Source organism: Macrobrachium rosenbergii, chromosome 31 (assembly GCF_040412425.1).
Source record: "Macrobrachium rosenbergii isolate ZJJX-2024 chromosome 31, ASM4041242v1, whole genome shotgun sequence".
Lineage (NCBI taxonomy): Eukaryota > Metazoa > Arthropoda > Malacostraca > Decapoda > Palaemonidae > Macrobrachium > Macrobrachium rosenbergii.
The window spans coordinates 33,263,179-33,283,555 of NC_089771.1; the positions used below are offsets into that span (position 1 = coordinate 33,263,179).

At 34.8% G+C, this 20,377-nt stretch overlaps 2 protein-coding genes across 8 annotated transcripts in view; one reads left to right on the forward strand and one right to left on the reverse strand.

Moving 5' to 3' along the window:
* The first annotated feature begins 202 nt into the window (after positions 1–202).
* On the forward strand, positions 203–7,238 carry Pmvk (Phosphomevalonate kinase). Of its 7 annotated transcripts, none has more exons than XM_067132643.1 (6): positions 203–343; positions 1,468–1,563; positions 3,074–3,279; positions 4,548–4,697; positions 5,166–5,342; positions 5,590–7,238. In XM_067132643.1, exons 2-5 carry the CDS (start codon positions 1,478–1,480, stop codon positions 5,276–5,278), a joined length of 555 nt encoding a protein of 184 aa, XP_066988744.1. In that variant the 5' UTR covers positions 203–343; positions 1,468–1,477; the 3' UTR covers positions 5,279–5,342; positions 5,590–7,238. The 7 variants fall into 7 exon arrangements, with proteins under 7 accessions (XP_066988744.1, XP_066988745.1, XP_066988747.1 ...); XM_067132646.1 differs by having other exon boundaries at positions 265–287; XM_067132645.1 differs by lacking the exon at positions 203–343 and adding an exon at positions 456–568.
* The window catches only part of AcCoAS (acetyl coenzyme A synthase), a 43,488-nt gene continuing 30,335 nt past the window's right edge, over positions 7,225–20,377 (reverse strand). The window contains exons 8-12 of the mRNA XM_067132639.1: positions 15,472–15,661; positions 14,286–14,475; positions 13,091–13,182; positions 12,413–12,566; positions 7,225–12,159 (exon numbers count right to left, since the gene is read on the reverse strand). Coding sequence (XP_066988740.1) covers positions 11,960–12,159; positions 12,413–12,566; positions 13,091–13,182; positions 14,286–14,475; positions 15,472–15,661 — 826 coding nt within the window. The 3' untranslated portion in view covers positions 7,225–11,959. The remainder of the gene's footprint in view (positions 12,160–12,412; positions 12,567–13,090; positions 13,183–14,285; positions 14,476–15,471; positions 15,662–20,377) is intronic.

Here is a 20,377-nt window from a genome sequence, read left to right on the forward strand (position 1 = left end):
AAAAGTCAAGTAAAATGTCAGCCAGTTTTTGATCAATGGTTCCTGGTGGGTTTTCAGCTCTCACAACACAAAACGCAACCGCGGAAATACACATGTAATAAGTTTAAAACAACCGTTAAAGTTAAGAAATAAACAATTTGCAGAAAAGTGGCCAATAATGATATGAAGATGACGATGGAGAGGTAAAGTAGGAGGTGCCGTTGAAAAGAATCGAAGTTGTAAACAAACCCTTACTACTGCTGGTACTACTACTACTAACACTACGCGACCAAATCAAAACATAACAGGTGACCCATAAACTACATTATAATCTCTATAGCAGAATCAACAGGCTCTCTCATAGGTAATATAATCTGTCTTATTCTCGTAGTTTTTTGTTAGACCAGATTATATTTATAAGAGTGACATGGCAGTATTTAGAGAGTTGGTATTCAGGAGGTCTTGGTGAAAACTAAGGTTCGGAGACCATGTGGGTGGAGCTGTCAAGTTTGACAGGCCCCGCCCACCCATTGTCTGACTGTGGTTAATGGGTGTACAACGAAAGTTAATTTTGGTGTCAGAAAAAGAGGTAATTTATTAATAAAGTATTTTTAGATTACATGTTATTTGCATATAGTGATTTAGCCTGTGTTAATATGACTTAGATGTTATAAGGACTTCAGCCTGTGTTTGCGGGGTAAGGAGCAATGACCTTATTCTTATGACATATTCCTCAGTCATTTCGATCATTTTTATCATTTTTTGGAAATTTTAACTAGTATCCCTTAGGCTAATCGAATTTATTATGGGAATATGCTTTTTCCGTAAGTTTTTCATGATATTTTGATTAATTTAACATTAACTGTATTAGGAAATGCCTATTCGACCCATAGGCCAACACATCCTCGTTTGTGAATAATGGGAGTGAGGTTTCCCGACGGGAAAATGGGGTTTTTGGATTGGGGAAGTTACCCAGATACTAGTTAAATACAGCTATACATCCTAACCTAACCTAACTTATAGCACTGGTTCCTTCGCAGAGTGGTTCGATATGACTTGGAATGACCAAATAATCAATATAGAAACTTGGAAGCCCGTATATGCAAACAGCAAATGGATATTTTTTCCTTTTTTTTAATCAATTTCAGGGAAAGGAACTGCAAGTGGCTGGAAAAAGAGCTTACACACTTGAAGGCATATATAAAGTGAATTGGTTTGTACTAAAAATATAAATATTGTTTTCATAATTTGATTTTTCCTATCCTTGCTCTAAGAATTAAAAATATTCCGTTGGATAGCAATCTCTCTTGCTTCTCTTAAAGTGAAAGATTTCCAAAACTTGTTTGCTTTTGTTGTATGAAAATGTACTGTGATATATCCTTCACTTTATTATTTTAACTGTTTTATTATTGAAAAAGGTATTGTAAAGCAGTGATTTGTATCTAGGAAATTTAATCATTTTTATAACCTTTATTTTTCATATTTCAGGAGTTACAAAATGCCAGGAAATCCTGCAGTAATTTTGCTCTTTAGTGGAAAACGCAAATCAGGGAAAGATTATATCACCGATCTTTTGCAAAGCAGGTAAGATATTTTACTTTGTTTTCTGTTATTCAGAAATTTTATGTTTGCAGTGAACTGAATGAAAAATTTTCTTGTCCTGAACATTTTCTCATACTCTCTTTGAGTTAGTTTTAAACAATTACTTTGTGGTAATTACTTTGTGGTTGCAGTTATTTTTTTGAGATTAGAAAGGCATCATGTAGCCTGTCAGAAAAGTCTCACTCTTGGAGGTACAATACTGGATAACTTGCAAGTGTAAAGGTAGATTGTTTCTAGATTTCATGAAAAATATAGGTATTAGTTTGGTGAAAAAGACTGCATATCAGGACTGTTTTGGGGAGGTCTGCTAGAAGGAAAGATTTTTATACCATTACTGATGTGGCAATGTTTTCAATGTTTGTTTCTCCAAACTGAATGGAAGAAAGTCATGAACTTCTAGTATGGCATCTACCATCTAAGTTGTGGGACCCAGGAAGAAGGGGAGTTGAACTTGAGGTACTAGAAATGCCTGTGTAAAGCAGTGGATGATAAGACAGTTTGTAATTTACTAAGACATACAGTAGTAACAGTCCAGAATGATGCTGGAATTAAGGTTAATATCCGTGAAGTCATTTAAGGGAGTATCAGAAGCCCTAATCTGCTTGTTACTTCTAGTTTCTTAGGTGTAACACCATAGTTGCTGCATTCTTATCCTGAAAACTATCAAACCAAAGAGGACTCATTGAATTTAATGAGGCATGTGAAGCTTCTGTTCACCTACTGACCAGGTGCTTATTGTAATCAGGTCAGAAAGATGAGGACTCTTGACTGGTTGAAAAGGTTTCAGCAAACAGAATATCTAGGGATGGGGTTAGGGAAACTGTAGGATGATTGCAACCATTTGGTCATCATAGTATATCCTTGAGCATTTAGCTATCAACAGTGTCTTAACATTCTCTTGAAGAGTAGGGCCAGTTACGAGAGAACAGATGGCTTACCAGAGTTTACATACCTTGGCCAACAAATTTTCTTTTTCCTAGAGGAGCTAGACGGAGGACATGAGCTTGTCTGTTCTAAAAAAGAATTGAACCACAAGATATATTTTGCCTATATTCATCACAAAGTAGACACTTTTCCATAACCTCTGTGCTGCAGCTTTGTGCAGTTGGGTTGGCTTTCCCTTGTGTACAGGCATACTCAATTACATTTTCATTTTCTTAAATATTACTTATACATGTATTAGTATAGTAAATACGACAGACTATTTAGATTTGCTGTACTTAAGTTTTTTATCAATCTTTGTTAATTACATGAGACAGATGTATTGTATTATATCTGTAGACATGTAAAACAATTGCAGTGCATTTTACTCAGATTTTGTTGAAAGTAAACAGTTTACTTAGGTTAAAGACATTGTTGTATGCAGAAAAAAGAAAGACATTGTTATATGCAGAAAAAAGTTGAAAGTAACAAAACTGTCAGACTAACTGACATTTACATTGCCTGAAATTTGTTTAATTTGTGGAATTAAAACCAGTTATGTTATCTACAGAATAGGAAATGATCTAAGCAAGATCTTACGTTTGTCTGGTCCCATTAAGCAACAATTTGCACTTGACAATGGCCTTGACTATGAAAAACTCCTATCAGCATCTGAGTATAAGGAGAAATATAGGCTTGAAATGATTTCGTGGAGTGAAGCAAAAAGAGCGAAGGATTCTGGGTTTTTCATTCGAGCAGCTATTGAAATGTATGAAGGTAAGTAACTTGAGTTACCATAAATATCCATTTTTAGTTTTCTGTAAAAGAAAACTATTGAGATGGGTATTTGTCTGCCTGTCCATACTTTTTCCATCTGCCCTCAGATCTTAGCAACTACTGAGGCTAGAGGGCTGCAAATTGGTATGTTGAACATCCAACCTCCAGTCATCAAACATACCAAATTGCAGCCCTCTACCCTCAGAAGTTTTTATTTTATTTAAGGTTAAAGTTAACCCGTGGCCGAAAGTTTCATGGGCCGTTGCTGAGAGTTCCATGGGCCATGGCTGAGAGTTTCATACAGCATTATTCGAAGTACAGAAAACTTGATTGCGCAGAAGAAACTTTGGCGCATTTTTTACTTGTTTAATTTTGTATTCAAGTTTTATGTTTACTTGTAGTTTGTTCTGTATTGAGTATTGGAAGCCTTCAAAGATCCGGGCTAATGAGTAACACCTTGGCCATATCATTGCAAGATTTGGATCCTTGCAAAGTTTTTAATAGGCTAATATGTGACCCACTAGCCTATGGTGTAGTCATAAGAAATCACTGTATTTTTCCTTGGATTTCTCCCAGTGAAGTTATTTATAAGAATGAAGTAATCTATATGAAAGTAACACATTAAGTTTTCTTTCAAAGTTAGTTTTGAAAATTAGTTCATGAGAGAGAGAAAGAGAGCCTATGATATATTCATGAGACAAATTTTGCCCGTTTGTTAAATTCTGCACTTGTCATTCCTCTGATAACTTGTGGTCTTGTTGACTTAGCTCAGTGGTGTTGTTAGACTTTTAATAATAATAAAACATCTAAAGGTAAAGGTTAAAGCCATTCATAAATTAGATATATATACAGATGTAAAATATTCTAATTAACTTGAAGGAAAAATTTTAATTCTTATTACAACTAAATTAATCTGTAGAACAGTTTTTTACAAAATTTTTAATGCATTTTTTAAACACAACTGGAAACTCACTGTGGAGCTGCTTATCAACTAAAGCTGGGCATTTGATACAAAGTTCTTGTCCTTTTATACAAATATTGTGTCAGTAAACTAATTATATAATGCCAAAGGTTATGTATTTTGTTATATAGATGAAAATGTGGCATGTTCTAGACTGCATATCAAAATTAAAATCTCTTCCATCATAGGTTTTAGTTTGAAATTTATTCCCGATATTAAAATTGGTGCCTTGACTAATATATTTCTTTTTGTAACATCAAGAACAATGTGTCATACACTTTCATTGTTTATCACTCATGTCTTTCAGCTTCTAAGTACCCAGTATGGATTGTCAGCGACATGCGAAGACGCAGTGATTTACAGTGGTTTAAAGAAAATCACGGAGATGTCCTGTATTCTGTGCGCATAAAAGCTTCTACAGAAGTTAGAGAAAAACGTGGTTGGATTTTCACCCCTGGCAAGTAGATTTCCCTTTATAAATTGAGATATTTAACTTCTTTTGATCTCTTAAGTTGTAGGTTAATTTTTGAAGTTGTTTCCTGTAAAAGCTGAGGATGTTTGGTTCATATTGTAAATTTTTTCAGTTGCAACATTCATCCTGATTTACTTGAGCGCTTATGTTGGGTTAGATGGATATATATTATTTGGGGCTAATATTAGATTTTGAATACTTAAGAGTGGTTTAGAATTTAAATTTAACAATTTACTGTAGTCTGCATGACATTGTTATTCAAAATTTATCTACATTCTGCTATCAAAAAATCTGGCAAACCTTGTGTTTTCTATTAACTGAAATCCACATAACATATCAGTGTGTTTTTTCCTCACTCTTCTTTGTTCATAGCGTTTTTTCTCTCTGTTTTTTTACTTGGAAGCCTTGTGCTCTCGGACGTAATGTAATTAATTACAACTTTTCTTTTTTTAGGTGTTGATGACGCTGAGAGTGAGTGTGATTTAGATAATGTTACGGAATGGGACCAAGAGATTGAAAATAACACAGAGTCAGTTGAAGATTTGGATCCAGTTCTGATCAGTTGAAACAATATTGCTTATCAAAGCTTAAACGTTTATAGCATCTTGACTTATTGTTATTTATTGCAAGGTACGGTATAGTGGACAATTCAAATTCCACCCAATATTTTAAGTTTGCAAATTAGGAATTTTCGTTATCAGATTTTTGGAATGAGTTTGAATATTTGGTAGACTGAACTTTGAATTTTCAAGGAATGTCACATAAGGCATTGAGTATTCTGGAATCTCACGTGAATCACGTGTATATTATATAAATGAGATAGGTAAAAGTCAGGTGGTCTTATGTTCTTTAACAAGTTGTGAATATTATATTTTAGGTGTTGAAGCCAAGAGTGAATGTGATTTGGATGTTGTTACGGACTTGGAGAAAAGATCTTGAAAATACCAGCGCCGTCCATTGAAGCTTTGGATCTAATTATGAAACAGTTAGTTAAACTGTTATATAGTTTATCATTAGAATATTTATGGCAGCATGATACATGTACTGTTTTTAATCATTTTAAGGTAAGGTAGAATAGAAAATGAAGATTAACCTCCATATTTTAAATAGATTACTTTCCTTAATTAAATTGCTGGGATGGGTCATTAAATGTCAACTGATTTAAGATGGACCTATAGTTTCTATGTATAAAGTATATTTGTAATGTATGATGTCATTCAGTATGTAGTACTCGCTCATCACAAGTGAATCTCACTTACAGTATATAAGAGATGGATGAGAACAGCACAAATTCTAGCATTCATGTTAGGTTCATCATAAGTTTCTTTTATTATTTTCACAAGCATCAGAAATGCTTCTACTTGTAGGTCTCCCATCAAATTTAAGAAAACGAGGCTTTATTCTTACAGAAATACAAACCATTGCCTTTTATGTAGGAGTATCCCTCCGTGTGAGCTGTAATCAGTCACTGGAACTTAGTAACAAGATAGTTAAATGGTGGTTAAAGGCGAAGAGTGAGGGAATGTCCCATTCACCTGCTGTCGCCAAGCACTTCTTTTTTGGCTGCCTTCTAGTGTGGACATCTTTAAGCATTCCCCCACTTAGCTGAGTTGAAACTTCCCTTTTGCATGATAATTGTATTGTTTCTCATTATTAAATGGAGAAAAAACCTGTACAGTGCCGTTCTGAAAGGTGTTGGTACTTAATGTCCCCTCTGATAACTGATCCACACCCTTATTGTGGGATTTTTGAAGGTAAAAAGAAGAGGAGTAAGAAGCACTCACCAGCGTGCTTGAGGATACCACCAAACCCTTTCGGTTCCTTCTTTCCCTGCCCTTCCCATACCTACCACTGCTTCATTTACAAGTGCTGCTCTCTGTTGGTCCTGGGAGGGTATACACAGGAAGGTGAGTTACCCCTCAAGTGCTCTCTTTTAGTGATGAGTCATGTGCCTAAGCAAGGCTTTTCCTTGGTGCACAATAGTGCCTGTGTCAGCTCTACTATGGCCTTATAAATTTGGCTTTCACTGAGCATAGGGAGCTCTACATGATTGACGACTCTGGCTCGGAACCCCATTCCATGCAGATTACCCCGTTCGGGATACATCAACCAGTACCGCTGGTACTGATCATGTGCCAGTCCTGTGGCAGCCAATTCATTTGCTGGCGGAGTTGTGGGAATGAAATTAGTTTGCAAGCAAGTTGTTTTGGTAATTTGTATTTCTTTGATGCCAAAATCGTTTATTATAGTTCCTTCTGCAACCACCACACTTTGTCTCCGATGGATGCGGATGCCTTGTTATCAGCTTCAGCCACTGAGTCCAACTCACGCTGAGGAATGCTCGTATATGAAAGGTTGTGGTTTGTATGCCTATGATACAAATTACTTAAAAAATTAAATGTGGAAAAAATGTTTACTTTCCAAACTCCTTACTCTTTGATGGGTATACTCTTTCGACCCATCAGTTACTGTTTTTGTAATTAGTTCTGGGATGTTGAAAAAAAACATACACTTTGAAGCTTTTGATATTTTATTTTTCTTTTGGTCACAGGTGCCACAAAGAATGTTTAGCCTACCCATCAGATCCTTGAATAACAAAACATCCTTCAACTTAAAACGTCTAAATCTCAAGCTAATGAAAAATTGGAATGTAGTTTCAGAACCAATACTTTGCAAAAGATCCTTTCATCAAGACATCCCAAATGCAACGAAAGTTATAAATAAAAAAAGTAAGCTGAACCACACACATGTAGATGCCTCTCTTTCCTATACAAATAAAACTAACTTTGCAATCTAATTGGCAGTGGAAGTGTGAATAGGGCTTGTTGTTACTCTGCTAAATTCTTGGCCCGAATGGCGAGTTTATTGGAATCCAATAACCAACTAATGGAACATCATAAATATTTTGCATGACCTATGCATCTAAAACTGTGCAGTCTTGCCACATGTATCAACTGTGCAACATAAAAACCTTTGCAAGGTTTCAAGGGATTACATCTAAAGGAATTATCTGAGTTTTTTTTTTTTTAAAGAACTTTTGTTGTTCTTGGATACTGATTAAATTTAAAAATCATCAATGAACATTTAACTAATAATTCTATTAAACTGGATATTCCAGTATCCTTCAAAAATTGTATATAAACTAAATGGTAATTTGTGATTTTGAGATCAGAACAGAAAGTGAATGAAACCTCAAAGAAATTTTCTATGACTAACAATTTCACAATTCATACCTACAATAGTTCCTACCACTGGTGCAAAAGACAGAGTCAGACCCTAGACACTGTTTGCTGTGGAGTTTCAAAGCCATTTTTCTGTTTGTAAAGACAGGTTTTATTTTTGGCAGAATGTATTCTGTGCACACTGGTCCCACGACGGGCTTCGCTTGCACGTTACATGTGATATGTAATAAATGTGCATTTACAAAGTACAATTACAAAAAGCAACAACAACATGCCAGTTCACGGACTCCACAGTGACAAAGGCACTTCCAGTTTGTGGGCTTCACAATGTAGATTAGCAATTCACATCGGGACATTTTGTTTTTACAGTATTTTCTTTCAGACTGAGAGTGCTTCAATAACAAACAGAGTCTAAAGTGACTCTTCAAGTGTGTGGATCACGAGACAGTCACTAGTTCATAAAGAGTACCTCTATGTTTATTGTAATTATCTTTGCATTACATTGCTGATTTGACCACACGTCGGTGTGATTTCTAATAAAATATAATATACAGAATTTTCGTAATTAAAATAACTTTCAGCATAAAAAAAAATAAAAAGGACAAATTCCTGCTACAGAACAAACTTTTATGTACAGTTCCATTTAACCTAAGAGTTAAACTAAAAATTGGTAAGCACTAGAAATTAACTTTTTACAAGGCGAGATACAGTTGTGAGAGAATTTTCGTGTAGACAGAGGTTAAAGATAATGAATGGCAGATAACAGGTACAAATTTAACGAAAGCCTTTTGGTTACAATACTAAACGACAATATTTAACATTTTTCATGCAATGTAGTCACCTTGTAGTCTTAACTGTTCTGTATCGTAAACCTTTAAAAAAAAATCATTACTCATCCCTTTCCAACTTCATATTTCTTGGCGAATTGAATTTATAACTTTGAAAATTTACTGTATTTTGAAATACTTTAGTTGTGCAGTAACTTGGTCAAGTGTGGTAGTCACTAAAGCTGGTTTGCCAAGTCAAATGCAATATACACCGACCACAGGCTTATCTGTACAAGCAGTATGATTACAGCAGACAAAGATTTGTTTTCCTTTAGTACTGTACAACATGTATACATTTTAACTGGAAACAAACATTAACAGATGAATCCTTATACAGTACACTGTACATACATACACTTCCAAATTCTCGTTAACAAAATAACACAACTGTATCAAGTACCGTGATGCAAAGCCAGTACTGTACATTTACCCCACCAAATTTTACGCTGGAGATTTTACGTAAAGGATGAATCCAGTAGTTTATTTCTGCAGTTCAACTTCAGTAAAAAATAATTATAATAAATTACAATACCATACGAACACATTCCTGAAAAATACTCGGAGGTTATGTAACACTAGGAGAAAAGCACCCTTCTTTTGGCATTCCTCTCAAGTTCCTCTTTTGACAGATACCATTTTTTCTCGCCAAAATCTTCACAATTGTGTTTCACAATGTATATAAAGAGTAATTCTCAAATATTGATTAATCATTCTTTAGAAGTACTTTGTTGAGGAAACCATTATGAAACCATTTTCATCAAAGAGCTAAAAGATCAACACAGTGGGCTAACCAAAAAATTACTCTTATAATGAATATATTTTCAGGCCAATGAATTTGTGCATAAATTACGCTAAATATCAAAATTTCAATCAGAACAAAATGAGAAAAATTCTTCTGATTGTCAGACAATCGAGTAAAGGGCTGTCTAATTCAACAATTCAAAATCCACTTTCATGTTAAGTTGCTTCTCACCTAGAAAAATTATGAAAAGCATTTTTTAAGTAAGAACATTTTTAAATAACAATATGGTATCGAGTCTGCCCAAAGATAATTATCTAGAAGTACATTCATTTATTTGTTAACAAACATTCAGAACAAACCAGTTTTGGAACTTATAAATCAAGTTTTCAAGCATATAACTACCAAAAAAAAAAAAAAAGCCTGACCTACAGTACCTCTGCTGTTAAAAATTTGACCAAACTCTCCAGCTCTACATAATAAATACTGAGGACAACATATTGCAATAAAAAATCAATGTGACTTAAAACCACTTGCAATGTTTATACATACATAGTGGTACCTATATACTTAGTCTGTATTCCAGAATAAACAAAAATATGAGCAACGAATTAAGTTGGATGTGAATAATTAGCATTCTGAAAGTAAATAAAATTTCATTCATATATTTACAGTACTACTTAAAGTTCAATTTACAGAAAAAATAAAGGGGACTACATTACATTTTCCAAGTATAGCTCTTAATGTTTTTCACTATTTTGATGTTTGTCTTATTGATTTACATACCTTTATGGCTTTTACTGCAACGCTGTAAATGACTGAGAAGTTTAAGCACCATGGATTCAAATGGTCTCCTTTTCAAAGAGCTAAAATATTTCGTTCTGCCCAATTCTGATAACAATTCAAATGTCACAAGGGCATATCTGTCATCATTAAAACTATAAAATATGCATTAATGGAATCCTGAGGTATGGTTTTAAAGACGCCTTGTTTTCATTAATTCAGAACTAATTTAAAGGGAAGTGTCAAGTCAATATATTTACTACCAGATTTCGAACAATAATCAAGGCTTTATCCTTTAAATGACTAGACTGGTATTTAAGGTGCACATGTAATTTCTGAATAAAGAGTATTTGGTCTCACCACATTCAAGGGCACAGATAAAAGCTTGCTGCAGAGAAATCCACGTTGCTGAAGAAAACTTATTTCCCGTACCTTGCCCTCTATAAAATACTTTCGCAGTGTGTGACCACCCCTTGATTCGGAGGTCACGCGACGAGTGGACGGTTCTTACGCCTTCAAAACCACAATCCACATCAGTGATAGGGAACTTCTAATGCGTAAACTATTCCAGTGTTACATACAACCTCAGAAAAAAGCACTCCTCTGATATGCACTGTTATGTAATATTCAATTGTACATGATAAAAGTCTTCGTCTTACTTATTCTCCTCGAAATAACTTAACGCTAAATACGAAATAAATGCTTTTTCATTCACGGGAATGGTTATGACTATGGTCATCCCTCATTTAATGAATAAAAAATACAATGATTTGTACAAACATATTTTAAATTAACGTCTCTAAACTAAAGACTTCAATTCACACATCTAGTCAACGTCCTCCTCGTTATCCTCAAGAATGTCAAGGCTATTAACAGAATAACTTCCAGCAAAATCGTATGTACTTTACATCACAAGATTCTTCAGCCCGAGGAATCCAAATATAATGATAATTAAACTGATAAACTTGGCCACCTAATGAGTGAGAATTCAAATATTTAATTATAGCTGGTGCTTCATCGTAGTGCCAGTATCTGGCTACAAAGCCTTGTATCTTTCTCTTTTCACAAATAAAACCAAACTAAGGGGCTGCAGTTCAATTAGTTTTTAATAAAAGTTTACTTGAAACCTACTTTTTTACTGGTGTTTTTAGATATATCTAATCATTTACATCAACATGATTTTGCAGAATTTTCAGTACAGTATATGCCTTCTTAGAAATTCAGGGCAGTTTGAATTGCCACAAAAGTTGTTCATGATATACAGAACACTCCATAAGGATTACAAATATTTACAAACCAGCGGACAACAACGGCACACCATACTGGGAGATGTAGCGTGCATTCAAACGTCAAGAGTCAACAGTACATTATTTAGCCTCTTATATGTTGTACATACAAATGGCAAGTTAGTCTTGAAGATAATCATTTTCACTCATTGAATGAGGGATAAAATATATTAACAAAAACTCCAAAATGAAACCTGACATCAATTTACAATATTTGCAATGGCACAAATCAAATTTGGGCTACATTCATTTGCACAACCTCCTCGTTTTCATCATTAGCTGCTACCACAAGCACATGGTCTGACACCAATGGGATTTATTCTTGCATTGATAAAATAAAAATATTAAGTACATAAAATTTGCCAGAGAAAGGCAACTGTAGATAAGGTATGTAAACCTGCAATCTTACATACCAGATCAGCTAAAAAATTTATTTGTCGTTCGGCCTGTGTTCAAATAAGACTTCGACAACACTTGGATCGGCTAATGTGGAGATGTCCCCGAAGTCCCGTTCACCAGCTGCAATTTTACGCAGCACCCGTCGCATTATTTTTCCCGATCGTGTTTTAGGGAGTCCAGGGGCAAGTTGTATATAATCTGGCGTTGCAAATGGACCAATTGCACTGCGTACTGTAAAGATAAAGACGTTAATTAGTGGAAAAAAAAATTACAAGCATGCTATTTACATCTTACCCTGCAAGAGCCCTAAAGAATCAAGTGAACTACTATCAGTGAAAAATAAAGAATTATCACCTAAAAAATTGTGAACAATAAAGAATTATCACCTCAAAAATTGTTGAAATAACATTAAACCTGACAAGCATGCACAAGAATACAGAATAAAAGTTTTGAATTGTAAAAAAATTGGCGTTTTATACCTCACCTTTAACTTTAAGCTCTGAAACCAATTTGTCGGTAAATTCAGCTCCTTGTGTCAGCGTCACAAAACAGTGAAGACACTCTCCTTTGACGTTGTGAGGTCTGGCAACAACTGCAGCTTCCGCGACGTGTTCGTGTTCGACCATAGAACTTTCAACCTAAAATTATTTAAAGTTTAAAATTCTACCGTTCGCCTGTTATCTTGATTTAAAAAGATATCTTGTAATGTCTACTACTGAAAAAAGCACTGGCAACTCCTAGTGAACTACAGTGGTTGTGAAACAAGGACAATTTAGTTCTCAAGACACAAAAGTCTGTTGCAAACTGAAATAGCACTGTATTATCAACAAATATTCATCTACTGTACTGTACGTATCTAAGAGAATCTTGAGAAGATTATCAAAGATGAAATGAAGGCCCAAGTGACTGGCCTAATAAATTTAATTACAATACAGAAAGACTGAGATGAACTGAGTTAGCTATTCTGCAAAATAGGCCCTTAAATAACATATGTGATATGTACTGTTAAACCTTTTCAATACAGACTATTCAGAACCATAAAAATGAATTATGACAGCCTTCGTTTTTATTAAAACACTCAACAGTCAGATTAAATTAGCGGATAATATAGTGACATTTATTCGCATCAGTTTTAAAAAGGTAATTAAGGAAATGTACATACTTGAGCTGTTGACAAGAGATGACCAGAGACATTCAACATGTCATCTATCCTTCCAGTCACCCATATGTAGCCATCTTTATCACGTTTTGCGCCTGAAATAAAAATACAGTATTTCATTATTTCTGTGAATCTGACCTAATATTCATATAGCTATAAATTTCAAGTAACAGGCTCCCTTGGCACTTGAGGAAAGAAAAAGAAAATACAAGGCTTGTAGCTGGTTACTGGCATGAGGAGCCCAGACCTCACGTTATATTCAAAAGCATCAAAAGTAGGCTAAGGCACCCACTACAGAACCTAGGTTATGTCAGGGCTCTGGTCCAAGGAAGGACAGAGGCCTCTACGTAAACAATTTAAAACTACGGTCTGTTTGGATGAATCTGAAAGAAAATTCATTCTCTGGGAAGAGAATAGCAGTCTTCCCAGATAACATGACCCTATGAAGTAGGGAGAGACAAAGTTCAAGTTGCGAACCACTTCAGCAGGACCTAAGGAAATTGTGGGGCTTGCCAAACACTAGTATGTTTGCAAACAAAAACAAAAAAAGCTGATCTATTGAACTCCCTTCCAAGATCCTCAAGCTTGGGCAGTGATTGCTATGCTGACCCACTGGTCCAATCTAGACTCTCTGGAGGCAAGTTCTGAACTAAGTTTAGACCTTCAAAAGTGCAAGAATGACCCTCATAGCCTTAGATTCCTATCTTCAAGGCCAGACCTACTCAAGCCACCACAGTATAAGGTGTCAGTATAGAGGGATTTCCTGCTCCTACACATCTCAAGAAAATATAATTATTCTGTTTTTCAGATATTCTAAGAAACTTTCTGTTGCAATCATCATAGGTTTCAGGTCAATGTTATCCTCTGTGCCTTATCTATTTAACAAATACCTCTGACGGTAAGGGCAATGCAGAAGTCCTTAGATTGTTGGAAATAGGATACCCTATCCTTACCTACAGGAAAGAAGTAACCTGGGCAATAAGCCCTCTACCTTCTTTTAACTTTTTCTGAAATATCGAGCAAGCCTGCAGCTCAAAACTTACAACTGTATGTGAATGCTAAGTATAAAAACAACCAATTTTAATTTGAAAATTGGTATTTCTCTTATCACTCCAAAAACAAAATACATGAAACTGTTATCGTTACATAATGCAATGTTCTTGAAACATATGAACTACTTGAATGGTACAGTACTTACCATCGCCAGTACAGTAGAAACCAGGGAACTTTTTGAAGTAAGTTGTTTCAAACCTCTCGTGGTTGCCATACACCGTACGCATGATGCCTGGCCAAGGCTGACGGAAAACTAAATAACCTTCTCCTTCTCCCTTGATTTCTCGGCCCTCTTCATCTAAGAGTGCCACGTCAACTCCGAAGAATGGGAAACACTGGAAGAGAAAGATCATAACAGTAATACCATTTTCCCAAGAAAGAACTTTAGAGCAACCAATTATCTGCTGTATTTTATTTCAAAATGAAAGAAACGAGAGGGAATTCACAACAATAATATTTCACACATGGATGAGGCATTCCATGACAATAATAATTCAACATGGATAAATAACCCTGGGACTAAATGACTGATCCAATACCAAACAGTCTTAGTTGTTTTGTGGTGCAAGCTAAAATAATAGAAACTACTGGAAGGAATTCATGCTCCATATCTGACTAAGCTTTGGTTTTCATCTTGAACAAGCTGGTCTGAGTTCTTAACCAACTACAGACAATGGAGGTAACCTCTGAGATTCTGCTGAATTCTCCCTGGACATTATAACAAGTATAAAATTACTTAAAATCTCTTGGTAAATAAGGTGATACATTTTTGGCAAAATTTAAAGATTACATCATACTACAAGTTAAAAGTTTTAAGTTTTCAATATTTAGATATTTACACCTAAGCTTTTTAATATTTCAGCCTTTATACCTAAACGACTTGCACCATGGTCAAGATAGCTACCACTGCACTGAATTTGATTGGTTTTTACCAAAACTGTGCATGCTAAGCCTAGTAGGCTGAGCAGAATAAAGGGCAAGTGAGAAGTACCAAGAAAAATACTATTCGCTACAGATATTAAATTAACTAGATTCCCAATCCAACATTATTCGCTTTCATCTGATATTCTGTACGAAACAAATCTGGCTCTAAATATCTCAACAAGTAAGCTTTATGAAGCACTTGCATCTCAATTCAATGTTAATAACATGAAGAAGAGTAAAGCAATTAGTAAACTGGAAACTGTCAAAAAAGAAAAGAAATTCAGTGACATGAAGGCTATTATTAAGCCAAGAAAAAAGTTTATAAATGACTCGTACTGTGTCACCAACACAAACGGTGTTACTGACAGCAATACCTGTAATAAAAATATGAAACAAACACTACGTACAGCTGAACCTGGTTTGGCAGGTGTCGCGCCAGGCAGGGGAGTAATGACGTGACCCCCTGTTTCCGTCTGCCAGAAAGTATCCACGATTGAAACGTTGCTGTCTCCGACCACTCGGTAATACCACAGCCAAGCCTCGGGATTTATGGGTTCACCTACGCTTCCTAGCACTGCTAGGGATGACAAGTCATACCTGGGTTAAGTAAAAGGAAAAACATTACAAACAAAATGTCAAAACTGCATATAACTTTGCAAATAAATTTGAAGATGGAATTTATTCACTGCTATGTGCAAACTTCACTTACAATATTCTTGCAAAGTTATGTACAAAGTCATGCAATTATCCATTGGTTTTCCTCAAAACAGCATAAAATTAAGCCTCCTCAAAAATTATAACCTTAGCCCAGCAAACTCACCACAAGTAATTAAAAAATCTGAATGACTTTGCAAGGAATCTCATCCCTTAAACCATGAATACTAAACCTTAGCCCTTCATTCACCCTAGAACACAATGAACTGTATTCACATCAGTGACACTACCATGTTTCACACTTATACTAAAAATATCAGTGAATTAGTTATGAAACACAATGGGTATAATGCATATGCCGTATCACATACAATATCACTATAAATCATTTTTATCCATATGCTACACATATCTACACAACTACAAAAACACTAGGTAAGAGTATAAAGTAAAACTAAAAAGTTCAAACTGCATATTAAACTACCACTTGTCAAACCTCCACCTTGTCTAGAAAGATGCAAGCACGAACACAGGAAAGGTTTTGAGCAAAGATTACGGAACAAAACAAGAGATGAACTACCACACATTTTAACTTGATTCTGACTGGACACTTCATGGCCAAAAAACTCTGAATGAAATCAAGAAAATCATGACAAGTTCACTAAAAAAAATAAATTGATGTCTTTGCAAAGGAAACCTAGAAGCCTTAGAACATATATCCCATTTATCTTTTCATAAGATAAGACCTGGGCACAGGTATTCCTAACAACCACAGGAACTCCAGAGTATTTTTAAACACCTTATGTTGATGATCAATCAGACCCTCAAAGTAGTGTTGTTATGTTATGTTTCAGAAGTACTTCTTCTTTAATTATAAAACTATTGTGGATGCTGGATAAATTTTATGTTTTACATTCATTTTGGTGATAAGGTATTCATGTCAACAGAATTTTTTCTTGCAATTTATCACTACTATCTTATGCCACTCCTCTGACTTGTCATTCATGATATTAGCCTCTTAGGCAAACTGTAGGGAAATATACACAGTATTTATTTCCTATGCTAGTATTATGAATGGAAGAACTAACAGGGTCCACTGATTTTCTTATATTCTATGTAATAGCGCTGTCTGAAGCATACATTAATATCACCATTTACCAAATGTATCCTTTACAATACAGAACTGCAAGCCCTGTGAGAGTCTAGAGATAGGACTCAGTGGTCTTCTTAAACTATCACTGCTACTCTAGAATTTTCCTTTGTAAATCTCTTTTAAGTATTGTATACATGTACAGTATTTATTTATCATCTTAATCATTATATTAACACCTGCACTATGCCTCCCATGTTAATTTCACTAGCTCCTTTTCTAATGTAACTAAGTGTGTATTTACACAGACACAGAATACCATTCAAAATTTGTACTCTCCGTTTTCCCTAATGCTTCGTGAATTTATTTCTGAAATCCACCGTTCACAAAAGCATACTCTCGCAATAGACCTGGAGACTTTTAGGTAATAAACAATTTCCAGCAAAGGGTACTGAGACTCTTCTGTATTACAAAAGTTACTAGAAGCATAGCCTACCATGACAGCTATATAAATCAGACCAGATCATGCAGATTGTATGAGCACTAAGGAAAACATCATAGGTGGTCACTAGAGATACCCAGAGTAATGCACGAGGGTGAAAGGAGAAAGACCAAGAGAATAAATAATGCACAGGAGAGTGAAAGGAGAAAGAACACCATCATTAACATTAAGCAAAATATATGAGATTATAAGAAGTTAAATTAACAGCAAACAACATTCATGGACTACAATCTTGCAAAGCATAAGCAGGAGTTTGAGACTGGGGGTGCAGTGCAGTGTACCTCACTTGAAGGGCATCTAACTTTCCTGGAAGAACAAAATCAGTCTTGGCCAATTCCAAGTTTGTGAGTCTTTTATGCAACAGCGAAAGGATACGGCAGTAAAGCAGCAATTTGTATTAATACGATACACTACCACACAGCGATTATGAAATAAAAGGTAAGCGTTCTCTAAACAAACCATAAGAACTATTGTTACAGAGTGGATTTCAAAACTAATAATAGCTTCATTAAGTCCCATAATACTATCAGTTACAACCCTAACCCACCAGGAATGTAATACTTTCATTATTGTGTACCTAATGACGTATCACGAACCACGCACCATGAACAAAGTACGTCGCATTTTGACCTTTTTTCAACACACCTCTTCCATCTTAACGATATATTAGTACTGACACTTAGTACACGCTACTCTTCTATTTTCACATCAAATTTATTAGTAGTCCAATGTGTTCTAATCTATGTATATTAGCAATTATAAAAAGAGGACTTATACTCAAGGTGACATGGTAGATATCAGCCAAACTAGTTCTGCTTTAGATCCAATGGAACTTACCTGAATATGCTGTAAAATACACAGTAAACCTCAATCATAAAATATATGAATGCAACTTCTAACCTTAAAATGAAAATATAAGACTAAAAATGCAAATGACTGAAGAGTTCTAAACCAATAACAGTTCAGTGGAGAATACTGTTACAGTACTTATGAGACCAAAACTAGGTCATAAAAATCAAAACTTTACATTCTAAAACCAGTGTTTTAGAGTTAATTACGAGTTGATGTATAAAAAGGAAGAGAGCTTTACAAAACTAAAATATTTTCATACTACTGTATTAAAATACAACAAAATGACCAGTCAATTAAAAAATGATGTTCAGATATAAATGACTGTCAATTCTGTCTACATACACACTAACTTGAGACTTATTGAAGCAAACTTAACTTTTTTTTCTGTCTACAACAGATCTATTTAAAACCTAGAGAAGACTTAAAGACAGGGAGGAAAGAAGCTATACTTTAATTTTAATAATTATGAGAATCTGAAAAGCAGGAAATTTTAGGCAGCATTTTTATCAAACTCGAATGACAAATAAAAGCATTCCAGAAGAACAGTCAATAGTCTTATACTGCTGTTTTTAAGGTAATTATAAGAATGTTACATTTAAATCAGTGATTGCAATTGCCATGCTGTAATTTACTTTCCAAAAGAAATAAAGAATTAAATAGGTAGACATGTTTAGAGTAACCTCAACCATTAACACTTATGAGTATAAATATAACATGACACAGACTTTGGTTATAGTGGAACTAGAAAAATACTTTGCAAATAAAACAGAAATAATTATGCCTAATAATTCCAAAACTCCAGCACTTAATACTGATGTACAGTAGTCAGTCTAATGCTGAAATTAAATTAACTTAAGAGTGAATTATTAAAATTCCCTGCCTATCTGCCTGCAACCACTTCTGGAACAATACCTTAGTCTCGTTATTCAGAGATATGAGGAATTTCTGATAAGTTAAGTACGGGTAATTCAACGTCAATACATTAAATATGAAATACATCTTTTGAAGCCTAGCAGTGTGACAAATACCTTTGAAAAAAGCACAATCTTTGACACTGCACGACGTAAACAAGATTCCAACTTACTGATATGAAGTGTATGACCACAACTATGCACAGATATGATCAGAACTTCATCAAATATGATGTGTACCCTATATAAAGACAATGATGATCTAGAATCATCATCGGCATCATGTATTTTAACCAGACCACTGACTTGAATCACTTGACTCGCATAAGGCTGGCCCAAAGAGTTTGACTTCAATGATAAAATTCAAAGTTATAGTATATGATGACCTGAAGTTCTTTATAATGTGATACCTGGATGAATAAAAATGGCCAAAGATTGGGACAAAATTCTTTTCGATTTGTCTCCAGAACCTGACTCTTGCTGCTATTTGACATTTGGATAGCCACATAGTGATAGTGAATTTTTAACTATACAAAGCACATTTTTCATAAATACCCAAACCTCAGTTCCACCTCTTTTAATTCTGAAAGGATCATACCTACTCCCAAAAGTTGGACCTCCCATGCCCACTTCATATCTAAACTCATTCTTTAGTGTGGGAATGGGAGGAGGGCAATGTAACTTATGATTTTTTATGAAAAATGTGCTTGGTATCATAAAAATACTGCTTGTCTATTCCAGCCCATTAATCATAAGATGACCTAGGAGGACAAAGTTAAGTTAAGTATACCTTTGTTTAACCAGGCCACTGATCTGATTAACAGCTCTCCTAGGGCTGGCCCGAAGGATTAGACTTATTTTACGTGGCTATGAACCATTTGGTTACCTAGCAACGGGACCTACACCTTATTATGGAATCCGAACCACATTATACCAAGAAATGAATAACACGAGAGGGGTTCCTCCCAGAAGAAAAGGACCTAAGACGCACGAGGCAGATATATTTCCCTTTCGACCTTGACCGAGCTTCATCCTGATTAGATTTAAAGTATCTTTGCATTTGCCTTTATATATGTCATATGAGCTTCCTCACTCTGGTGTATTTAATACCCACAATATTTATTCTCTGGCGAATGAGTTCTACTTTTCCATTAATTTTTAGTCTCTTTTTCACAGTCTTGTTTTCATTTGACATCTTTATAGTGCGAAAATAGCTTTCATTTTCTTAATTGAGAGCTGTATTGTATATGACATGTAAAAAATTTAAATACATACAGCATAAACCTTACAAACCATCTGAACCT

What these genes read in the sequence shown, in the direction of transcription:
- Pmvk (XM_067132642.1), top strand. Translation starts at nt 1,080, where the DNA reads ATGCAAACAGCAAATGGATATTTTTTCCTTTTTTTTAATCAATTTCAG. An exon ending in ACCGATCTTTTGCAAAGCAG is followed by an intron (nt 1,564 to 3,073) that starts GTAAGATATTTT and finishes TGTTATCTACAG; the next exon opens with AATAGGAAATGATCTAAGCA. An exon ending in TGGTTGGATTTTCACCCCTG is followed by an intron (nt 4,698 to 5,165) that starts GCAAGTAGATTT and finishes TTCTTTTTTTAG; the next exon opens with GTGTTGATGACGCTGAGAGT.